The 25,778-nt window shown below is 40.9% G+C and overlaps 1 protein-coding gene across 1 annotated transcript in view; it reads right to left on the bottom strand.

The window, feature by feature from the left end:
* The window catches only part of MUS81 (Restriction endonuclease, type II-like superfamily protein), a 29,385-nt gene extending 6,591 nt beyond the window's left edge, over positions 1–22,794 (bottom strand). The window contains exons 1-11 of the mRNA XM_078588847.1: positions 22,471–22,794; positions 22,302–22,390; positions 22,091–22,169; positions 21,922–22,008; positions 21,707–21,832; positions 20,182–20,422; positions 12,815–12,893; positions 12,617–12,672; positions 12,370–12,512; positions 8,100–8,157; positions 1,751–1,909 (exon numbers count right to left, since the gene is read on the bottom strand). Coding sequence (XP_078444973.1) covers positions 1,751–1,909; positions 8,100–8,157; positions 12,370–12,512; positions 12,617–12,672; positions 12,815–12,893; positions 20,182–20,422; positions 21,707–21,832; positions 21,922–22,008; positions 22,091–22,169; positions 22,302–22,390; positions 22,471–22,667 — 1,314 coding nt within the window. The 5' untranslated portion in view covers positions 22,668–22,794. The remainder of the gene's footprint in view (positions 1–1,750; positions 1,910–8,099; positions 8,158–12,369; positions 12,513–12,616; positions 12,673–12,814; positions 12,894–20,181; positions 20,423–21,706; positions 21,833–21,921; positions 22,009–22,090; positions 22,170–22,301; positions 22,391–22,470) is intronic.
* Positions 22,795–25,778: the final 2,984 nt, after the last annotated feature.

Here is a 25,778-nt window from a genome sequence, read left to right as displayed (position 1 = left end):
TCTGAAAAAGGAGTGTCATACTGATCTGACAAAAAGTCAAGTCAGACAGATGTGACATCTCTTACAGCATTGGAACTCTGAAAAATTGCAGCCACGTCAATGAACAAAATGTCATTTTAGAACATATTCTGATGCAGGAATCACAACAAACCAATAAGGGCTACATCATGGGCCTCAACCCTGAGCTCCATCCAGGTCCCAGCCGTGGCCCAGCTCTTTTATAAGATTTATTTGCTTTGATTTGTTGACTTTCTGGTACCATGTTGAACTCCATATGAGAAGATGGAAAGTAGGGAAGATGCTAGAGCAGGGCAATAGTGGACACCCTGGAGGCTGACAGAAGGAGAATTCAAGAAAAAACTTAACTCACTAAAGATAAATGATCCTAACCTCTTACAAAGGGATGAGTGCCCTAAAAGAAGAAAATTACAATGAGACCTTCTAAAACTCTACTTTGTTAGACGGAGCCTGTCTTTGGTTATAATTCCCACATGTGCCGTCGTCATCGAGCAGTGTGCCATACAGCACCAGCAGTTCACTGAATGGAATTCACACCACCAGATGGTGTGCCAGCCAACACACCAATACAATGTCGGTCATAAGAGACAATAAAATTGCTATCTCGGTAGGTAATCCGTACAATGCAGTTTAATCGTGACAAGAACAGAGATTGAGATAGAGGGATCTGTGAGCAGAATGAGGGATGAGTGAGAGACATCAAGAAAGTAAAGATAGGGTGGAGAGTCAGGCTGCATCAGCCAGACAACTCCTCTAGATCTTGAGCATCTCCAGACCACCCAGATGTCTGGTAGGGGAATGATCTTATTTATAGAGCCTCCGTAGTAGCCAAAACACCCCATTCGCAGGGGTTCCCTTCTGAGGCACTACTTAAACTCTCTCTCTCAAGTACTGTCTAGAGAGGTTCACATCACACACCCACCGTTAGGTAGTGTTATGTCCTGCACTACCATTATTAAGAGGCACCTCAGTTACTGCTGTCACCGTCAGGTTGCCGCTTCCAACCAACATGTGCCTATTTCATCCTGCCACAGTCATATTCTGCCAAATGGCAACCCCTTTAGACTGCAAGTTTTTGGTAGAGCACTGCACTATGATATAGCACTCTACAATCTGCTGATGATGTTTTTCTGAAGCACCGTAGCTGCTGTTTGGCTGAGCTAGTACTGTTTTTGTAACCTACTTGAAAAGTACTCTGCAGGCCACAATTACCAGACTCTGCTACTGTCAAGAGTCTCCATCATTCAATGTTTCAAATTTGGTTTTTTTTAGTTTAATTTTTTAACAAACTTGAGGTTTATATAGATGCTCCAGCTTCAGAAGAATGTGACTGTATTAAGGATATGACTGTAATAAAACTCCTTAGGGTTTGTGCCAATGAAGCACCCAAGGAATCAACCACACCAGTACCCAACAATACTATTTCTCTACAGATGTAATTTACACCACTCATTTAAATATAAAGTATATTAGGGAAAAGGAGAGTGTGGGAAGAGGAGCATTAGAAGTGTGCGATGCCCAATATAAAAAATACAATAATATCCTCTATATCTCTACCCTGAGCATTCTGACAATTTATAAACATATCACCAAAAAAGAAAATATAGAACTGAAAGCTACCTCCATATCCCCAGTATAATTCAGTCAAATAAAAAAGTACAGTGCTACTGATAAAAGTAACTAGTTTACGCGTCCCAATGAAATTGGAAAATAATCAGGTGTAAGTACCAACCAATAGCCGTAGCTTCTGGTCTTTGTATCGATTGTCCCTGATTGAGCTGCAAAGATCATTTATTTGTTTTCTTTCGACAATAAAGTCAAGCACATATTCATTAGAAAACTTTCTATGTCTGGCTATCCAAATTCCATCACCAATAGGCAAGCGGCGAACCTGAAAAAAGCAAAAAGATATTTTTAAAAAATAAAAAAATAACAAAATAACATTGACAAACTAACTTTCTTTCTGAAAAAAATGAGAGGAAGCTCACCCAAGATAGCTGATCTTTTCTTCAAAAAAAAAAGGTGATCCTCTCGTTATAATAAATGCATAAATTTAATTGAATACACATGCAACCTATGGGTCTTGTACTACGCCATCCAACAACATCTCCCTTCTGTTCAAAATAACCTCATTATGATGCAGCACAAGGAAATGTCCCTGCTCCTATTGTCAGGGTACCCTGTTTGTTGTGAGTCCGAAATGTCTCTGCTGAGGAGACATATACCCTGTATTTGACTGGTTCGCCCACACTACCAGAGTGATTGGGCATTCAGAGAAGAATTAAAAACAGTCTTATTCAGCTTATGTGCATAGATTTAAGAATTAAGAACTCTGTTACGACATTTAAGAACCATCTCTTTGTGATATGGGTCTTCCAATATAGAGCAACCAACTGAATAACCACTTTAGGGATCTAATCTCAATGAGGAGATATGCCAGTAAGTATTTAATGAAATGACGGTTGATCACCATATGTTTGGTCCGGACATGGAGAACCAGATCATGTGCCAACCTAATCCCAGATTCGTAGTCGCAATAAATTGTGGTATATTTAGCCGGAGGGAAGCCCACTGAGTAAAGGAGCCCATGAGTCCATGGTGCTTCACAGATTCCCTCCCTGGAAACGTGAAACTGAGCTTCAGTGATAGAGAGGGAGACCGCCAACTACTTCTTACGACACCAAGTAATTAGGTTCCCACATAGGACGGTAGTAAATTTGTGATCTATGTGCAAACTAGCAAAATCAGAGTCACTATAGACTTCAAGATGTAAAGGCTCACCTCAAGAAAATGTGAGGCTAAGACCAATGGTCCCTTTCAAGTATCGGAGAATCCTGTAAGCAGCCTGTAAAATGAGACACTTGGAGACTATGCATAAATTGGCTTAAAACATCAACAGAATATGAGATGCAAGGCCGAGTATGAGCGAGATATATATCTGATATGGCACTAATAGGTCTGAGAGTTGGTATCTGGACAGTTGATATCTGGATGAAAGTTTTAGGTTAAACTTCATGGGTGTTGAGACTGGTTGGCATTGGAGAAAGCCACTGTCATCTAGGAGACCATACATGTATTTGTGCTGTGATACGGTGATATAACTAGATGAGTGTTCCACTTCAATGCCCAGAAAATAAGAGTGATCCTCAACTTTTAACATCGCATTGCTTACTTAATTGCTGGCCGAGCTGGTTGAATACTAGAAGAGCCTCTGATCACATCTCATTAAACCAAGAAAAGCAAAATTTGCCACTGCTCCTGCGACTCCGTCCAAGGAAACCTCCCTCCCTTTGAATATAACCTTATTTTTGTACAGTCATATTGTCCAGAGCACTGGAAAAGGCTGTCCTTGCTCATTCCCCCAAACTACCTTTCCCATAAAGAGTCCTAGAGGGGCCTCCATTTAGTAGACAACTACAACTACCCCCATGATTGGCTAAGTGACCCACACAGTCTGAGAAAATGCACATTCAAAGAACAGATGAGAACAATCTTCTTCACTCTCTTTGCATAGAACACACGATGTCGAATTCTCCAGGAACCATCTCTTCTTCACTCTCTGAACATTCATCGCTGGCCTCCAAGGGGATCTTTAGTGTCCAAATAATACGACAAGCACTGGTGGGCATTGGTTCCTTATGAATTCTGTGTATGAGCAGCACGTCTACCTCCTGGGCAGAGAAGGATGCTCCATCTTGTGTCCCATACGGCGGTCTCACACATAGCTTGCATTGTTGCATCCTAAGTGTAATCCTCCACTCGGTGATTTCATAAGTTGAATACCAAGTGTGGATTCCATGTGCCATCTCAGCATTCCTGAACCACGGCCTGAGGATTTAGTGGGAGGCCAAACATGCATGAGAATTCTACCCTTATTGTGGCTTTAGTCAGATAGACTTCTAGCTAGTAGGCGAAAACCGAGCCTCTAACTTGGGTGATATGCCTCTCCCATTTGATCCTTTGCTCATGATCATATCCATGTTCTGTCATGTGAGCCTGCCGACCCACTAGCCAAATAGGTTAGGATCATGGGGGGCTGCCACCCTTTAACCCGGGGAGGCTCCAAGACAGGTCTACAGACTACATCTCAAGATACCAGTGCCATCCCCCTCTCTTCCCCAACCTTGAAATTTTCCACAGGAATCTCTGTTCAAGGCATTTGTCGACGACCCTTCACAAGTGATTTCATGACCGAGAAATAGAAGATGGGAAGCTGTAAATGCGTGTGGCACAGCAACACCAAGCAACACCCCCAACCCCTTGTCAGTATTGTCACCTGCAATCCCTCTAGCTTCTCCTCAACCTTCACAATGACCAGCTGCTACTTTATGTTTTTCAGATGAATCATCTTCTATGGCAGACCAGGATATCTCGTGGATAACATTTCAATCAGTGTCCTCAAAGCTCTAGAGCATAGATCTTCCTTCTCTCGTGAAAACCCAAAACCAGCAAAAGCAGATGTGGCATGGCTAATATGAAGCCCCAAATAGTCTGCAAAAAGAACTTACAAAGTGGAGAGGTTATCGGCCTCCTCCATTGATCCCCATATAAAAACGTGGAGGCATCCTGATTAATATGTAAAAAATCATACCTACACCCTTGATGCTCAGTGGTCCTCACACCCTCCATTCACCACCTCTAAACCAAAGAAAGAGAGTCTCCACATAATGTACTTTGCCAACCAGAGACCACTCATCCTTTGAAATGACCTGATACCTCATCTCATAAAGAGTCAGAACAGGCCTCCTCCGAGGATACAACCAAGCCTGTCAGAGACAGGCCAGCGATGTTGCCAGAACGAAGGTGAATTCAAGATGGGAGCAGTCTTCTTCATTCCTCAAGCACATAATGCATGCTGCTGGGAAGTCTGGTAGTCATCTATTCCTGAAGGCTTACATCACCAATCTGAGTCTCAGGAGCTTTCTGTTACGACTCCACGCAAGCAGTGATGCTTGAATATCAAGTTCATAAATCCTCTCCGTCCGAAAAGGATCACAGTATAGAAATCAACCAGATTTGTAGGGAGAATGCTGTGTAACAGCAAGAGTTGTTGAGTTGAGTTCGAACGAGAATGTAGATATAGCGAGAGAGGGAGAGAGAGAGAGATCACAACTCCTGAATCGGCAGCTCCCCCTTGCATGAGATGATAGCGATGCGCAGGAGAACCCGAATCGGCAACTCCCCCTTGCAGAGACGATGAGAGCTGAATCGGCTCCCTCCGTCGAGAGACTCTGAAAAAGGCCCCCGTCCCTTCTATTGAGATTCCCTTTTATTCCTCCTTTACGTTTCCCGCCTTCATGCTGCTGAGCATCCACGGTCCAGACTGGCACGTGACTCGGCGTCTCGTATGTTTTGGTAAGTCCTTGGTAAGTCTTTAACACTTTCATATGTCTTGGCATGCATTGCTGGTTGACAATTCCTCCATTAGCTAGGCAGCAAAAAGAATCTCGAATTTAAAGAAAAACTTGCCTCAGCTGTAACAGAGTGCAGATGCCCCTCTGAAGCTGTGTAAAGAAGGTTGTGTCATCAACATACAACGGTAAAGGGACAAGTGTTGGGAAGCTAAGGGCCTAAAAGCCCTGTAGCAGCCCGTGTGAGCAAGCCAGGGTTATGCTGAAAGCAAAGGCATCCCTGCCTGACTCCCCTTTGAGGTTGCATCTAACATCCCTCGCACAGCACATTCACCAAAACCAAGGAGTGGGAAGTGATTAATCACTTGAAACGCATCACCACTTTTGTAGGGAAACCTTGTCGTCTCATAGATGTCCACAAGAAGTCATAGTATAGGTTGTCATATGGCTTTACGAAATCCACCTTATACATGAAACAGTTAGTCTTCTTTCTTTTCCATGGCACAACGATATCTGTTGTGGCCGTGGCGCCATGCGCTAGCTGTCTCCCAAGAATGAATGCCAATTGCCACTCCACCGCCAATTATTTCTGCCCCCTCTCCATTAGAAGCTTGTGAAGTGTTTGGCTAGTACTCTACCAATTGTTGGAAACTCCAACCAACTCCCAGTTCCCCCCTTGCATCCCCAATATCTGTTTTAATGTCCTACAACCATTCTCTACGAGGTGGAAGAGCCTCATGTTTGAGTCGGCCTTTTCCACCCACACATACGTTAATTGTTGTATAAAATCCATCTCCACCTTTCAGTCTTCCTCCATTAATATTGTCTGGAGTTCCTGCTGCCCTTTCTTCTCTTCAACCAACAGGTTTCTGGTATCGTCCATGTCATTCAGGTTTTTTATTCTAGCTATGATGTCAAGGGGCCTACAGTTATGCACCTCTTTGATGTGTTTCCTATATTCCCGAGGGGACCTCTGATACGACCCTCCCATGCACGTACGTGCGAAGGAGGAAACGTAACTGTCCCCAATGTGCGGAGCAGGACGGGGGAGACGAAGAGACACAAAAATGGGCAATAAAGAGAACGCGAAGGAGACTAAGGAAGAGGAGGGGGTCTTTAGGCAAGAAGTGGAGGTTCTCCACCTGATCGAGGCTGGGAGGGGATACCCCTTCCTTCAAGACCACGACTGACCGGCCTGCTGGGGTGAAGCTATCTTTCCTCTTTCTTTATTTCTGCAAACGTTGTTGTGTCTTGTGTTACGATTTGAACTACTTTTGGTTGTCCTTGGTGCAAGTTTTTTCTATAGTTTACTCTTACAGTCAGGGTCGTAACAATTTTGTTGGCCATCTGTGTTATCCGCCCTGTATCCAAGATGGTCAAGCATCTAGCTACCTCTTTAAAACACATCTCATCCAGTCAGGATCTCCAGACAATATTATGTACACTAACCAAATTGCTATTGTGATTGTCAGATTATCGGAAAATGATTCAATACTGGACGGGAAAGTGATGTCTGTGTGCCATCAAGAAACATTCTAGAGGCTAAACGAGCACAAGAAGCAGTCCAACCGAGAGGAAAGTAGGGCCTGTCATGCTCCTGTTACAATTCACTCCGTCTAGTAAGCCCACTAGGGGCATTTTTGTCCTTTGCATTTGCCTTTAAATGTGTAGCCTGCCTCGTCAAAGGGCAGGAGCTGAGTTGTTAAGTTGTTATTTCCTTTTGGTACTCTCTCTCTCTCTCTCTCTCTCTCTCTCTCTCTCTCTCTCTCTCTCTCTCTCTCTCTCTCTCTCTCCCTCTCTCTCTCTCTCTCTCTCTCTCTCTCTCCCCCTCCCTCCCCCTCTCTCTCTCTCTCTCTCTCTCTCTCTCCCCCCCCCCCCTCGCCCACTTCATTGAGCCCCATTCTCTTCGGCGACATCCACTCCGCCGCTCCTCCGCCCACACTCGTCCCCTCGGCGATGTCCACTCCGCCAGGGTCAACCCTTTCATGATATGATCCCGGCTGGGATCCTATCAGCTCCTCCAATCATACAAACAATCTGCATGTCAAATTTCCTGTAGAGACGCCCAAAAGGCCTGGGTCCCAGCCACCCACTCCATGAGGCCTATCCTCTCCCTCAGTTGTCAAGTTAAAATCACCCCAAAGCACCTCATTCAATGCAACACTTCCACCTAATGTTTCATCCTCTGCTCGGGACCAACAACAGCATGACAAGATCAATTACCTGTGCTGTTTCTTTCAATCTACCCTGCTCAGCTCCATCCCTCTCCTCTCTTCTTCCTGCGTCTCTTGATTTCGCTATTCTGAATGGCCATGCTATGTGCAGGCTAGCCCACTTTTCTTGTTTTTCCACTTCTCCTCAGCCATCTTTCACTTTGTGTCAATTCAAACTGCGGTTGCAATTTTGGAATTCACTCTTTTACAAGTCAAATTAGTAATGAAATAGCTAAGAAAAGGGGGAAAAGGCACACTTTGTTTCAGTTTCCCATTTTACATAACTTTTATAAAACTGAACAATTATATATTTCTAACTGTTATTTTGCAGAGTAATTTCTAGAGTAAAATTTTAAAAATATTTTCATTGCATTGATAACAACAAAATGAGCTATATCATCCACAAATATAATTCCTTGCATATGTAGTTCCCTAAGTTAATCATACAACAAGTACAAGATAGTAAAAAATTAAATATCAATATGAAATCTGAAAGAAAAACTTCAGCAGCACAAACCTCCACGTGTATTTTGAACTGGACGCGTATGGCATCAACAACTTTACTAAATTTTGATCTGTAGAAAATAAGAAAACACCTATAATCACATCTTCCCATCAAGTATAAGTACTGAGAAATAAACATTTTTCTAGATAGAAATAACTGACAGAAAATCTACAATTTTTTTTCTATAATCAGTTAATAGTTCTAAAATTATTACTGCTTCACCAATGGAGTTGAGGCTGCGACAATGTCAAGCTAAAGATGACTATGTTGGGGGGTCTGCAGGAAATGGCAAGCTGGTGCCTTCACACAGTAGACCAAATGGTCATCATAAGGTTTACCGAGTGTTGGCCACTTATGCAGGACAACAGCTGTGAGACAAAGTTCAACCAACCCAATGCGCCACCAGTGGGCTGGCATTTTGAGATGCACCAGTGCCAAGCCAATACACCACTAGAGAACTTCACAATGTCATGGAAATGTTGTCACACTCTGAGATCCCTGTCAGTTCAAAGCAGAAAACTTGGAATAGCCGAGTTGTTGCGTGTTGTCATAGAGTATCGGAAGGTCTGTTGGGGCAGTAGTTGGGCCGACCAACAAACTGGATGCTGAGAGGCATTTCATGTGGTGCATCAGAAGACTTGAATGTGGCTAATGGCTTGGGCCTATCCTACTATGGTGAGGGTCACCAGTACCAATAACGTTGACTTGTTGAGAGGAAACCAAGCCAATCTTAAAGAGGAAACTGCAAGGTGGGCCTATTGAAGGACGTCTAATATTGGATTGGCTCATTAAGGGGCTTTCCGTGCAAGGCACTTTTAAGAGTTTGCGCGATACCATGATGGGGCAACATCAAAGTGGCTACAGCAGGTGCAGCTTAACAATGGACTGGTGAGTGAGAGAGATGGCAGTGGTGGTGATGATGTTGATATGTTCCATGCCAGGATCATATCGTGAAAGGGGCTGGCCTTAGCGGAATGGACGACGCCGAGGGGACGAGGGCGGTGGAGGAGTGGCAGAGTGGGCGTCACCAGAGGGGATGGGGCTCTACGGAGTGGACGCTGTCGAGAGAGAGAGAGAAGCTACCGAGAGGAAACACTAACTTGTAAACTCCTGTCCTGCCCTCCAACGATGAGGGCTAACTATTTAAAGGGAATAGCACTGACTCGAAAGGTTCAGACTGCCGATGGTACCCTGCTCCCTATAGTTGGCATTGGAAGTTGCACCGATAGGGATTCTTACTTCTATTCTTCATGTTCCAAATCTATGAGTCAATTTACTATTTGTCCAGTGTATTGCTCAATTGTCATCGTATAAATTAAATTTTGATGGCCTTGACAGATTCCTTTGTGACAAAGTGGCGGCCCTGAAGCATGGGCTAGCTAGAATCTCGGAGGGACTCTACTACTTATGCCAGCCACAAGGGACCAAGGTGGCACATTTCCAAGCCTTGACTGCAGCATCAACTCGGGACGAACAATTCTGGCTCCTCCATTGACAATTAGGACACTCGTCATTTTCTATTATGAAAGACATGATTCCCGACTTCTGTTCACATTTGAAAATGACTACCTTCATGTGTAATGTGTGCCAATTGTCTAAGCATAAGCGCACCACCTACCCTATTTCTTTCCATAACACCACAAGTGTTTTTGAACCAGTACACTGTGACTTGTGGGAACCAGCCCCATTTTCGGATCTTAATGGCTTCCGATGTTTTTTGGTTATTATAGATGATGTGAGTTGTTTTTTGCTGGATTCATCTTATGAGACATAAATCTGAAGTTACTAACATTGTCCGTGGCTTTCTAAGCATGGTTTATTGTCAGTTTGAGGTAAAAGTTAAGAGATTCTGCACTGATAATGGACGTGAATTTATTAACTCTGACGTGTCACATCTCTTTCTTGATCAAGGAATTCTTCATGAGATTTCATGTCCATATACACCTCAACAAAACGGCGTAGCTAAGTGAAAATTAGAGCATATTTAGGAAAAGACTAGAGCCCCTACAATTCAGAGTTCTGTCCCAAAAACATTCTGGGGTGAAGCTGCCATGCATTCTGCCCACTTGATTAACCGTCTACCCGCGCCGACTCTAAAAGGTAAAACACACCTGGAGATAGTTCAAACATCTTATCCGAATACGCGATTCAAACCCAACCTTGAGCTGCGTCTCTTTGGATGTAAGTGTTATGTTCATTTATATCCACACCAGACAAATAAGTTATCCCATTGTGCCTTAACCTATGTGTTTGTTTGATACTCCAATACGCAAAAAGGATATAAATGCTACCATCCTCCTACGGATATACTTGTATCCAAAGACGTTATATTTAATGAATTTTATTTTATTATTCTCAACCAAATGGGGAAGATGATAATAACAGCGTCATCCTCGCCTACTTATTTATCCCCCCATGACCAACCAAATAATGAACCCCAGCACTTTGACCCAGTAAATGATAATCTTGGGGATTCTCTCCCCTTGAATCATACAGAACCAACCCCAGTTGAGCATGTTCCTCAACATACTCGGGTAACACCATATCCTTTCCAGTACACTCGCCAGCAGATTAGATCTACCCCTGGAGATCACCCACAGCGTCTCCAAAGTTCTATATATACGTCAAATGAATCAGCCATTGCCTTAGATACTCCTGTGCCAATTCAGGATGATACAAAGCTCTGTCAAACCACACCATTCCCGTTAAGTGACCTTCTTACTTACCAGAATGTCACCCCAGCTCATAAGACATTTCTGATGGATCTCCAACAGGTTACTATTCCAAAGTCACATTCTGATGCTTTGGCTCATCCACAGTGGCGTACGACTATGGATGATGAAATGGAGGCTCTATATGCAAATCAAACTTGGGAACTCACTTCTTTACTAGCAGGGACACAGGCTATAGGCTGCAGATGGGTGTACACGGTAAAGTACAAAGCAGACGATAAACTTGAACGGTACAAAGCAAGGCTGGTTGCCCAAGGATATGCACAACAGTATGGTATTGATTACAAGAAAACTTTTTCCCCTGTTGCAAAAATGAACACTATACATATTCTAGTCTCACTAACAGCATGTTAAGACTGAGAACTGACCCAATATGACATAAAAAATATATGAAACCACAAGAAGAAGTATATATGAAACCACCTCCAGGATATGAGCAACCCTCCGGACAAGTTTGTCACCTCCGCAAGGCACTCTATGGCTTCAAACAATCTCCCCGTGCCTGGTTTGCCAAATTCACCAAGGCTATGACTGATCTCAACTATAATCAATGCGATGGTGATCATACCCTATTTTACCGCCATAATTCCTCTGGCCAGATTGTCCTCCTTATTGTCTATGTGGATGACATCATTATAACCCGCAACGACTCCAATGGCATTGATACTTTAAGTCAACACCTTAAAGCAAACATTGATATAAAGAATTTAGGACTCTTTACCTACTTCTTAGGCATCGAGGTAGCCTGTACTGCTTATGGCATCATTTTATCCCAACAATAGTATATTTATGATCTGCTAAATGAGACCGGTCACCTACAATGCCGACCCTTGTCAACTCCTATGGAGATAAATCTAAAACTCACCTATGAGGCTGAAGAACCTGACACTGATATTCTCGTTTATCAAAAACTTGTGGGCAAACTTATATATTTAGCTCACACTAGACCTGATACCTTATATACTGTCAATGTACCCAGTCAACTTATGACATGTCCTAAAACATCTCACTTGCAGGCTGCGCTTCTGGTGCCAAGTTATCTCAAGGGCACCAATGGGCTCGGGCTGACCTTCCGGTGATGCAAGTCACCACTTCTTGAAGTATATACTGACGCTGACTTTGCTGGCTCACAGGTTATTCGTAAATCTACTACCGGATACTGTTCTTTTCTATGCGGCAACCTCGTCACTTGGCGCAATAAGAAGCAAAAAGCCGTCTCTCTCTCCAGCACTGAAACTGAATTTCGTGCCTTAGTTAAGGGCATCTGTGAGATATAGTGGATTCAGAATCTACTTCAAGAATTGAAGCTGTCACTTGAATAACCTGCTATGCTCTTACGTGACAATAAGTCTGCTATTAGTCTCGCCCATGAATAGTAATGGAACGTCCCATAATAATATTACCTTTAATGCATTTAAAAGCTTACTATTCTAGAAGATAAAAGAAATAAATTTCAATGGAAATGAAATCGTTAAGGAAGCTGAAATATAAATAAGAGCCAAAACCATTGTTCAACAAAAAAGCCAAAACCAGAGGTTCACTTTCCGCACCCAAAATTTTCCCGGTCATCCAGTAACAAGATCACATCGTACTCTTCTTCAAACCTTTGGCCCGCTTTAATTGGGGGCATCGCAAAGCCATCTATACAATTACCAATGTCCATTTGCTCATCTCTTTCACGTTGTGTGACTTCCTGAAAAGAGACGCATACAAAAATAAAATATCATTTTCAGCATTAGTATCTTTTGGTGTTGTAAGTTTCAAATTCCAAAATGTTTTCACAGAGTAAGTGCATACTTTGGAACATGCTTTCAGGGTGAAAGGCCTGCAAGGTACACTGGGATGAGGAAAATCTACAAAACAGTGTCCAGTGAGAAAAGCAGTATGCTGGTACTGGGCAGTATAATGTAAGTAAGAGTGTCAAATGTCATATTCACACTGAAACATGTATTTCGAAAAAACGTGAAATGTGTAATTATCTATAAGATTAAGAACCTGAATATTTTTCAGTGTGTAGTTCTTTGCTGTTGTGCGAATAGGAATCTGAGGTATCAAAATGCTTATCTTCCCAATTCTGCAACAAGTGGGTGAAACAGCTGAGCCCATATAAATTTCTGTAAGAAAACAAGCACTAATGAGGAAACAAAAAACATAGTGAGGACATGATTTTTTGATAAATACAGTATTTTGTACATTATAATGCACCACTTCAAATGCCCCACTGAGCTGACAGCCGCATTTCCAAGGCACAGGGTTTTTCCAGCTCTCAAGGTGCTCCCTTCTTGTCTTCAAGAGCTATGCTCAAACTCCCAGGACAGATGCAGCCAACTGCCCACCACATCTTCCAATAAGTCTCAATTGCGGTGCAGCCCCTTCTTTTCTGTTCTCCCCCATATATATAGCTTTCCTCCTTGACCAGATCTCCATTACTGGACAAGAACTGGTAGTTGTTTTGCAAGGTCAGCTCCAGCTGACCCTCGTGGACTCATGTCTCCTCTCTTTCCTTGCTTCATGTTCCCCTGTCAATGTTTTCTCCTCTTTTTACCTCCATTAAATGCTTATACAGATCTTATCGCATACCTTCATTGGACTGGCTAACTTGCGATCTTAAACGGGTCACCTGGGAACTTTTATCTTTGTATAATTTTCTCTCTTCTTTCTTTCATTGTTGTATCACCTCTAAGCTTAGATGGGAAATTCACACATCAACAAATGGGAAGGTGTTAGAAGTAAGGTCTTTAGTATTTTTCCGCTCGAGAGTTTTTACCACTATATGAGAGGTAACTTTGTTTGACATCTCTCTGCTCTATCCGTCCGACTTCCAAGACGATGGGATTCCTTCCGCCTCAATGCTTCACTCTCTCCTTTAATTTCCTCTCCGATGGCAAATCTCTCCTTTAATTTCCTCAAGCAATTTTTGTAGTCATCACTTGGAGTTCAAATTATACTTGCAGAATACCCTATAAATACACATCCAATGCATATAAGCTTCAAATACGAGCATAAGACCCTTGCCCGAATATATGGCTTCCGGTCAGTTATCAAAAGGGAACTTTAGGTGAGGATGTGACGGCAGACTACTAATCAAATGGTTAACAGTGAGAGCGCAGACACTATGCACATGAACAGTGATGCATTTGCCTGTAATAAGCACACATTACCTTCAGTAGGTATTTTCTCTGTGCCACAACATTTTGTGTACACACAAGATAATTCATGAATGATTCCACTTTATCCTAGAAAGAGTTTGAGATCTCAAGTTAAATACTTTTTATATTATCAGACCTCATTTTATTCACGAAAAACATGAAACCGACATGAAACCACATAATAAAGTTATTGATACCAGCAGGTGCATCAGCCTTAATTTTGATAGCATATAGCCATGTCAGATGAGTAAAGTCATTAACAATTAGGATGTGGAAACTCAGATGGTTGGTTGACATGACGTCTGCTCACCAAAAATCTAAACATCAAAAGTATTTTCCTCCCTCCCTCCCTCTCCCTCTCTGATGTGACTATTTATAATTAGTCTACCACAGTATTGGGTTGGTGATGATAGAGCTTCAGGGGCTTCATAACGTTGAACTGGTCAATTCCTGCTCAACTGAAAATATTCAGACATATGCTTACCTTCTGACAGGTTTGACAAAATTCATAAAATAAAGTTTAAGAACCTTAAAGGACGGACACCCCAGATGTCAATACATCAAAATAACATCATCCTTGGTGGCACTATCGCCGTGGGTTGTTCAATGTAGGATGCAGCATTGGCTGATTTTCCGTGGCCCATGCCTTAGAGTTAGGACAGTCCATCTTTTCATCAGAAATTCCAATCTTCTGGTCCGTGACCTTGTCATATATGAGACACCCATTTAGTGTAATCAATAAATTATTGGTTAATGCCAAGGAAAGTTGACAATGAGAAATGAGATTTTCCCTAAATAATGGAACATGTAAAACATTATATATTTTTCCATGAGATGGAACAACTACCCCAGTTACCACCAGAGGTATCAACTCACCATCTGCCATAAAACCTTCCATTTCTGTATGAAATTATTTTACAATGAGAAATTAAACAAATTTCAGGTCATATGATCAGTGGCCCCAAACTCAAAAATCCATGGGGGTGGATGTCAAGCATGGATTGGGCTCCGGTGATCGAAAAGGTGGAGAGGAGATTGGAAGGATGGCAGAGCTTTGTGCTGTCACGAGCTGATCGATTGGTAGTATTGAGATTGGTACTCCCTGCAATACCGATATTTTACATCTCCATCTTCAAGATGCCCAAGGGGGTAGGCCGCCGATTGGAAGCCTTGATGAGATCTTCTGGAGTGGGCCTGGGCTGACACACAGTAGTGTAGCTACTACGGTGCCATGGATGTGGTTTCCCGACCAGTGGAACACAGTGGGAATACCACATCTGAAAACACTGAACACTGCATTGTTGACAAAATGGGTGGGCAAGATTATAAGACCAGAAGAAGACATGGCCACAAGGGTCTTACGAGAATGTACAGCGCAGAGCTGCATTGGGAACTGCGATTGACCACAATCAAAGAGGCGTCCAGTTTTTGGCAGGGCTTGGGACAGATTTTCCCACAAATTCAAAGGATTTTTTAATCCAAACTAGGCGATCAGAGATTGGAAGACCTCCTTATCATGCAACGGACTATATTCCATCTGCAAGCCACCTTTGGAACACGAGACGGTTGGGTATGGAGGGGCCCACCGATTTCAGTTCGGGAGGTTTACAAGCCGTACATGCCGATTTCAGTTCGGGAGGTTTCAGTTTGAGAGATCAGGGGGGTACGACAGAAGTTGAGTCCATCATCCGTACATGCCGATGTTTATGGAAGCAGAAGATTCTGTTGAAACTGCAGATTTTTGGATGGCCACTTATTAGGAGACGAATTACGCCATGTGTCCTCCAAAAGCGCATTGGCATTGGCATCATGTCCCATGTGCGTCCAAGGAGAGGAAGACTGCTATCACCTGTTTTTTGAGTGTTCTTTTCCACAGCCAATTTGGAGATCGCAGAAGCTCACCGGGGTGGATGTGACATGAACAAGCATGTTGGGGATCACTCCAGGGGTTGTGTGCAGAGGACTCTCGGGGTGGGGAAGGATCCTTGCAGTGCTTTGGACGCTATGGCTCCACCGCGATGAGGTGGTCTTTAAGGGAAGGGTCGTGTCTCTGGACGTGGTTCTAGATTGTCAGCTTCCAGCTGATCTTGGAGAGAAGCAATGGTGAAGCTTCTTCTCCACTTGTCCAAACTGTAGCCGCCAGAAAGAGAAGAGATTCAACCAATAAGACTTGTATCTTTGTGTCAGCAAGGGTCCTCGTCAAGTCCATATTTTCCTTTATGTCCTTTTTTATTTTATTTGTATTTCCTTTAAGTACATTCTATGTGTAAGTGTCTCAGGCCCAGTTAGTGGGGCCCACTATGTAACCCATAAGACTATCGGAGCGAATTAAGAAATTTGAAGTTTTTCTTTCCAAAACCCTAGCCGAAGGACCTCGACTCAGGAAGCTCCACGGTGAGGAACTTCTCTTCGTTCTTGACACTTTGTTTAATAACATAACCCAGTACTTATACTGGGTTTTACACGTATCGGGTCTCGTGGACCTGATATGGTGAATCCAATATAACCAGATTCATAAGGGCAGATATCCAATAACATGGCTTTAAGAGATAGATGAGGAGATAGAGTGAACATAAAAAAGAAAAAGGTGGACGTCTGCTGACATAAATGATGTAGAGAAATGTATATCCCACTGGTTCAGTAGGAAGTGGAAGGATGGAAAAAATACCAGGATGGCCAATCCTGTATTTGTCACGATCATATATATTACTGATTTCAGGTGATCTTCCCTCTTTTTCTTCAGAAAAAAAACTCCAAAATCCATGGAGGATCCTTGATAGCCTGGAAAATACTTGATACTACCGCTGCATTCAGAGTTGTCGAGTCCAAAAAGAAATTTTCTTCACTTGAGTGCACCTAGGAAGTAGAGATCAAACTCAGCTTCACTTGCTATGTGTCCTCTTTATTCATAATTTCGACTGCCCAAGATGTTGTGCCTATGTAGGTACCTCAGATGTTGAAGTTCACATTGGAGATTTGATTTCTGGAGCAGATATTGGCCACCATCACAAATTTTGAACTGAGCTGGTAGTCACATGCCCTTGACTTTGCCGGTGCAGGAATTGTCTCAAATATGGCCCTTCATAAGTTATGACATAAGTAACACTTTTTCTTACCCTGGACACTTCTGGGGAATGCATATCAGTATTTCACTCCAAATTATCCATAGATTATTCGTAGATATATTTTTATGAAGCCAAAACTGATACCTCATCTTCAACATTTCATCGGTCAGGGCTGCCAGTTGACTTTTTATGTTCGCATACAGTGACACTACTCCCCGAAATCTGCCCACATTTGCCAATTAATTACTTCACCTACCAGAGGGTCAAATTCAGGATTTAAACCTGCAAGAAGTCTTTACAGACGATACATAATAGTATTTGTGCTTCATTCAGAATCAGAGGTCTGCTGTGAGGCCCCCAATCTGTTTGGTTTCCATACAGGCGGCCCTGCGCCAAACATCCACTCCAGCAGTGAGGCTCCCGCATGGGACCCCGGGATTTGGGGCCGCACGACTTGGCTGCATTGCGCAAGGCTGCAAGGCGCCATCTAGGCACACTCCCAGTGGCATCCCACATGGATGGGTGTCTTGCTACCAGTCTGCAAGAGCGGGAACACTACGCGCGCTCTTGGTGGCGGTGGCGGCCATTATTTTGCTGCATGTGCGGCAGGTCTGCCCCATGCCCAGTTCGCACCAGTAACGGCGAACGTCCCACGATTGATGAAAGGCATGCACGCTCTCTGCGCGCGCCCTGCGCGTAACACTCGAGCCATGACACCCATCCTGGCCCTAGGCGATAGTTTACGCAGAGTCAATGCCAGTCTTTACCCTAAACATCGGCTGGCCAGGGGTCATGCCAACACGGGGTAGGTAGACCTCATGCTTGGCACCGCAGCCTTTGGGTGCTGCAAATAGGGTGTCAGATACAGAGGAGGCATTGGTGCACATACTTTGCCTAAGTTCCCCATGCGTGCGGTGCGCCAGGCAGGATTGAACACGGGCACACTGTTAATATCCTGTGAGATCTTGAAATAAACTTGTAATAGAAATCCCTGCACCTTCTAGTGATCGATCAAATTGTATACAAGAATGTAGGCATGCCACTGGAAAAGGAAAGTTCAGACGTCTCTGTCAGTCACTCTTAGAGAATCAGTAATGGAAAGGAAAGAAACGATAGATAGAAGAGGGCGCCAGATCAGCCTTCCTCTCCTTCGGATCGGGATCACGATCCCGCACCCCAGCCAACTCTGGTAGTAACTTCTTCGGGTGCTTTCTTGACTCGAGCTCCCTCCTTTATATAGGGTCTAATACCCCGTGGTCAACTATGTTTGACTTGACATGTGTCCTTGCATGGTACTGGGACGAGACAGATACCTTGCACGCTTACTCTGATAGGAATGAGGGAGGTTCCTATCACATGCGTCTGTGGTGCGGGAGCAGAGCGGCTGAATCGACATTCCAGCCGCAAGTCAGGGGAGACTACAAGTTGTTTTAAGAGTAGTGCTTTTCCGCCATTGCTGATGTAATAACCAAGTGCCACATTACCCGGCCATCCTGGCGACAGCCAGGTGCTGCCAACTCTGTAAATTCTCTTGGCAATATAGTTCATAATGTTCTGTCTCAAAGGTCAACCCACTACTTCTCCCGCAACTCTTATATACTCAAAGACTTCTATCACAATTGCGAGGGATGCTTGACTTGTCAATCAAGATCAAGGCCGGCGCGCTGCTAAACTGTGAATTCGGCCCCCACAAGTTTAGCCGCATAGCACATGGCTCTGGCCACCAGATTGCATTTTTTTGAGAAAAAACCAGATCTCATATTTAAGTCTTATCAAGGGATCGAAATGAGCTTTGTAACTTTGTCCCACAACTCTTTGGATGATGTAAAGCGCATGAAGCAGTCACTGATGTTGGGATCTATAGATTCCAATAACCAGGCATTACAGAGTCTGTCTTCTTCCCTCCATATAACAAACATTGAATCAGTCATGATGGCAATGATTGCTGCCAATATTTCTAGGCTTGTTGCCGAGGGAGTATCATTTCACCATAATCAGCCTACTATGAAAAAATGATTTCATTGAACCTGAACATCTTTCGAAGTTCATGAAACAAATAACCTGAACCTTGAGATTCCAGGATGTAATGCCTTGCGCTGTCATGGAGTTTACCGACCTGAAGTCAGCATTCCAGCACAACCTGGCTCAGATATCAAGGGAAGTTTTACTACAGTATCTGCCGTAGCCACATTTCAACACTCTCCTCTCTCTCACCTTCTCCCAACAAGGAGACCAAACAGAAACCTTTGATGCATCTTTATGGTTGAAAAAATCTAATAAGTATAACACAGTTGTCCATGGACTAAAAGAGACGAACATAAAAGGAACATGTTCAGCCTGGGCCTAATAATGATAGAATATAAGAAAACTAAGTATAACTAAGCCTTAAGTAATGGGATCATCAATCCAAGGTAGTCCAAATTGATGAGATTGCTATGTTAGCGGAAAAAGGAAGAGCTCCAAGAAAAATAGTTTCACGACCCTCAAACCTTTCAGAAATATTCAATGAACCTTTAAAACAAGGATCAAATATAAATATCTCTTCATTTTACAAGATGAAGTTTCATACTGTCTTCTGAGAGTAATAATACTCTAGTTAGACATCTTCAGTAGAAGAACTTATTGAAATAAGTCATCAAACTTCAATGTAAAATTGGACCGTCATTGTGATTTTGGATGGATATCGAGAAGTATACAAGCATTGATCCTTTTTTCATGATTTGCGAGTACACATCTCTAATAGTGAAATGATCATCCGAGCATTCAAAGAAGGTGGTTGAAAAGTGCAAACCTACCGGTGTGACAACAAAGCTTTTATACAAGAATTATTCGTAGTAAACAAAAGTCAAAATCCACACCAGAAAGGATGTTACTTTAATGAAAAAACTAGTTCCACCAGGCTATGGCTCACACAGACTCAAATTGAACGTTTAGATTTAAGGGAAGAGTCCATTTAACGTTAGATTCAGTAAAAGCTAATAACTGAAAGCTCTGCACCAAAATGCATTATTTTGGTGCTGCATTTAGAGTCTCTTTCTGCCCGACCAACCATCTATTTCATGCGCATGTGCAATTGCAGTGGGGCATAATAGAACTAAATATTCACTCAAAGAGATGATTTCTTAGGAAATAAAGATGAGATGATTACCATAAAGTTGCAGTCTTCTTGATCACTAGATGTTTCTTTTCCGGAACTTGTGTCATCAGATGTAAGAGTCAAATTTCTACTAAACGAAACAGTGCAAGAAATTTCTGATTCTGATTGCTGGCAGCCATATTCAGTGTGTTCCGTTAAACGCAAAGATGCACGAACTTCATCAGAAGATTCTAGACCAGATCTTGCGAGGCATTCAGAAGCGGTCTCTTTCCCTTCATCTGTTAGCATATATCTGAGCAACACAATGAGCTCAGTTTTCCATCGCATGAAGTGGAAGCGGAGAACGAAAAACAAAAAAAGTTCAAAAGCAGAAAAAAGGCTAAACGACTGACAAAACAGAGAAGTAAAAGTCAGGAAGAAAGGTGGAAGGAAGAGGTCAATCTGGAGAAGAAATATGAAGAAGAAAAAGAAGAGTGAGTAACCTCGAAAATTATTTCGTGAGTACTCATGCAGGAATCTTTCGTGAGAAGACACATACAGCCCCAAGATTCAAAAACACTTCACAGATCTCACTCTGGGTACAACAATGGGTATTTATACCCTTATGTTTGCAAAGAAGGCCTGAAATTCTTCCCACCCATTTCAAGAACGATTAAATGGGACTTACAGAAGCTCTGCAGGACCTTCCTTGATCAGTTATTGATAGGACTCTATCAGTCATGGAGATATCCTTGAGAACTTTTCCTTCATTGTGAGCAGGAAAGTCAACAGTTCGAATCAGTCCATATAAGACTGATAATGATTTCCTTTGGTTTAATCCTTTGATCGCGATGGACAGTGAAGGAGATACACTGTTAAAATAACCCATCTTAAAATCAATATTTCATCTCAAGGTAGAGGTAAGCTTTAATACAGAATATGTATTGCTATGGATCATCGGCTGACTAGCTCATTATGCTCGTTGGTATTAAACACCCTTTGCTCCATGAGACATTAGTCTAAAAAAAAGTCATGCAAGATATACATCCCGTGTACATACCAAAGAACACAAGGATTACAGAAATTTTTAATTGGAAATTCATCCGTAATTGGGTTAAGAATTAATCTATAAGGAAAAGAATTAATCTGGCGCCATCAAGAAATTCAAAAAGGATCCCCGAAAGCAACTCGATAAGAACACTGAACAACCCTCTTTTGCTTATCTACAACGACAGGGAGCCAAATTATTGGTTCACTTCAACTCCACTGTTTTACACATATTAAACGCGAGTAGAATATTACCGATAAAGACAATAATATACAAAAGGACAATAGACTAATGACAATAGAAAAATATACAATAGCAAGAGTCACGAAATGGCTCATCCAAATTCAACTTGAGGGATCATCCAACGACTAATGACAATAGAAAAATATACAATAGCAAGAGTCACGAAATGGCTCATCCAAATTCAACTTTATGTACGTGCATTGGTGCTCAGAAGGAAGTAAAATTTTCAATTGGAGGGGCACCAAGACAATAGAAAAATACATACAGCTTTGTGCAATTCAAAATATGGTAAGGAGAGAGAAATACTTCGCTGGGCAGCTCGATTTCACAACCAAACCACGGTCGATTAGAGTCTTCATGCAGTTCCAGCCCGTATACCAATCTTTCATAGAGTTTCCATACAGCTTTGGCTTCCCTCTTTCGCCATGATGTCTGTTAAAATTTCAAAAATTCCTCATCATGATGGTAAAAATATAAAAAAATGGAAAATTCTATTAAAAATATATGTTAGATGGCCCGACCCTATCGATGTTCTTGCAAGGCCACTAGCTTCTGTCTCATCGATGAGTTCTTGTTTCTTCATGAACTCATTGCCCTTAGAGATTCCTCTGCAAAAGAAAACAAATTGGTAAGGAAAATAAGAATCATAGTCGGACAGAACAGAAAGTGTTACCCTAATTGCCAACTTACCTATAGAGGGTAATCAATAATGCATACGCGGCAGAATTCTTCTGGGGTATATACCGCTTTGGAGCTCCAGGTTTCTTTCCTAGAATCAAATGTTCATGGTAAATATGCTAGAATCGGATAATCAAGCGGACAATAAAATTACTTTGATAAAGATTTAAACTATAAGCAACTTTGAAAGGCTTCAAAAGAAATATAAAGAAAAAAAACCCACCAATTTTTGCGGCTTTCTGGGGGAGCAGGGATTCCTTGTCGCCTTGAAAAGCCCCGTGCATCAGGCGAATGATCCACTTTCCAACTCCTCTGAGAACCGTAACGCATAAAACACCAGCAAAACCAAGAAGAACAACAATGAAATGAAATTAAAGCGACGGATTAATCACCGAATACGGGAGAGATCCTTCAGACTGTTTATGGGAGTCTCAGCCTCGCAGATATTACGATACGCCAGGGCGAGCGTCGAAAGAAGCCTCTCCGATACCTCCTTCTCGGGATTATCTACGATCTCCTTCGTCCTGGTCCTCAAGTACTGAGCCAAATTCTGGTTTTCGATGCAGCGAACGACCAATTGATCCTTCATTCCTTGAATAAGATCGAAGATCAAAACAAGATCGAACGACCAATTCTCGGATCAACTCTCCTGCGACATGAATTCTACCCCGAAGAATCAAACGGGCAACTCCTCCGCTGAAGATTCAAATTTTCAAACTGTTCGGCAACAAAATTTAGAAATCAATAAAATCAGTATATATACCCTCCTTAGGGGAGGGGCACACGTGAAATAGCATGATGGGTAACTAAGTAATAAATTTAAATTTAAGGACTTTTCTTCAATATCCTCTTCAAAAGTCAAGGCTGTATATTTCAAAAGGCTTACTACTATGTCTTATAAATATTGAAGTATCTAGAATATTTGTAAATTTAAAAATTAACGGACTTTTCTTCAAAATCTTATCACACAGTCTACCCATAGTTTTAAAAAACCCTAAAATTATTTTTGTGTACAATACTCATAGTTTTATAAATTAAATATGTTTCTTCAAATCCTATCACATAGTGTAAAACATTATCTTGGCTTTTCCGAAGGGGATACTACAAGATGAGAACTCTGAAGTTATTGTGCTCTGGCCGGAGCAATTTGGGACGAGTGACCATGCAAGAAGTTTATCGACAAGAAGCAGGAATTTAAAAAAAAAAAAGATAATTCAAATGATGTATTAATATCACATAAAACGTATCAGTTCAGGGGAAACTGAAATCTTTGAGAAACCCATAAGAGTTTTTTTTTAATACCATATTTTCAAAAAAAAATTATGCCATATAAATATTGATATATGTACACATTTTATAAATTAAAATTTAAAAATTAAAGGTTTTTTCTTGAAAATCCTATTACACAATCAAACGATAGTTTTAAACAACCCTAAAATTATGGCATGTAAATATTGATATATGACCAATATTTACAAATTCAATTTTAAAATTAAAGTATGCCTCTTCAAAAATACTATCTCACTGTCTAACCATAGTTTTTAAAACAGCTAAAAATTGTAAGATAAGTATTGATGTGTGCACAAAGAACCTCTCTTATTATTTGCCGACAAATGATTTTTAATGATGGAAAATGAGAGGTTTTTTATTTGAATGAGGGGGAGTTTTTATCACTATTCATTTTTCTAACTTGCCCCTAAAAAAATTCTTCCACTCTCTCTGCCAGTTTTATACTTTTTGGAATTCTGCTATATCATGATGTAAACATTTTTCAACATAAAACCATATTCTCTATCTCCATCTATCTGGCATTTTTTATCTAAATCATTATGTGTCCATTCGTTTTTCAGATATAACTTGAATTTGACTTCATCCTTGTTAACTCAAAGTACATGCATCGCTAAATAAATTTATATTTATTTTTTATCTACAAATATTATCCAAATCCCCAGAAAGTCATTCTAATTAAGTCACCTCCTTGTCACAAGAGCTGAAAAAAAGCATACCCGCAACTTAGGGCTGAATATGCTGCATGATATCAAAGTTTTTTATCCGAGGTACATTATCTTTGAGCTCTCTAGATAAGATGCGCATCTTTGATTTCTTATTGGTTCCATACTTACAATACGGTAATTCTCAAATGTTCTTAAAATCGATGCCTCATTCATTTCTTGAAATATAATTTTCACGACAGATAACCTCGGTAGTCAAATTCTACCTTTCAAAATTAAGATCGAAAATCTTATATAAGGTCTGCAAAGATTAAATAATGGGAAAGTATCGAGTGATGATTAAATTCAACTAAATTTTAGGATAGGGAAATTCATGAACGACGGAAAATGAAATTTTAATTATTGTCAAGTTCAATAAATAATAAGATCTTAGTTTATCTTACCGATGAAGAGGACAAGAGCGTATAAATTTGGTTACTTAAAATTTTTTGGCTCTGTTATATTATATCAACTGAGTATATCAATATAATCTATCGTATTGAAGGTCATAAAGACGGGACTAACTATTTTGTAATAAAAGTTTCTGAAATTCTATACTATTTTCATGCGTTTTAAACTACCATAGTACTAACTAAACATCTATATCATTTTCTTGGATCATCAAGGCCATAACCCTATCAGTGTGGGGTTATTAAAAAACCCTAGGATTCCTTACAAGAATGAGCGCAAAAAATTTCTACTGACTTTCTTACATGTCGCTAGGGATTTCATGGATGTAATCTGATGCAATGACATATTTCTTATGATTACAGAATCCCTTATCCAAATCGGATGGTTGTGCCTTATCCAAATTCTCCAATATCAAAATTCTTCTTTCCTTAAAATTTGGCTAAAGAAATATCATATCTGACATAAAACCCAGCTTTTTAGATAATATGGGGCCACATATCATCTTCGATTTGAAACCTTCAAAATTCTCTACTTGTTCTCAATAAAATAGTAATTTTGATATTTTCAATTATATTTGAATCCCTTCTGACATACTTTATTTAGTCAAGTTTTAAAGATCAAGGTAAATTGCGAATTCTTAAAAACAATTTATATGAATGTCAAAATTATTATTCTATACAATTTTTTTTCATTTTATTAACCATAATTTCAAATTTTATTTCTTTACATACCTATTTATGAGATCTTTCTAATCATAATTCGTCTCTAAGACTTTTGATGTCTCGATTGTTGACGAAAAAAACAATCATAAGACTATCTTATTAATCAAATTTAGTATTTCATAATTTTGATTTCTATACATCCAAAAAACTTGAAAGTATTTAAAAAATATTGCACGACTAGATATAAAGAGCGAAAGTTGGACCATTTGGCATTTTGCAACAACATGTTCCCATATGGCAACAAAATGAATACAATTTTATTCAAATATATTACTCTTTTTTCAAAATACTTAAATACCATATGACATTTAATAATCAAGAATTTAAGTAATTAAAAATAAAATATATATTAATATCTTACATTGTATAACTACACATAATCAGATTTATTAAGATTTATAATTCATAACTTTAATTTGGTTGAAATAAATATGGATGCTAGGAGTTATTGATGGAAACACATAAAGTTGTGAAATTTTGATGTTGTTGTACATTTAATTTGCTTGGATCAAATAACATTTATATTTCTTTAACTCATTTACAATGTGCATTGAAGAGAGTGGTTACCCCACTGGG

This window comes from Wolffia australiana, chromosome 17 (genome assembly GCF_029677425.1).
Source record: "Wolffia australiana isolate 7733 chromosome 17, ASM2967742v1".
Taxonomy (NCBI): domain Eukaryota; kingdom Viridiplantae; phylum Streptophyta; class Magnoliopsida; order Alismatales; family Araceae; genus Wolffia; species Wolffia australiana.
Note: the sequence above shows the minus strand (reverse complement) of the source record. Positions and strands in the feature narration are given on the sequence as shown.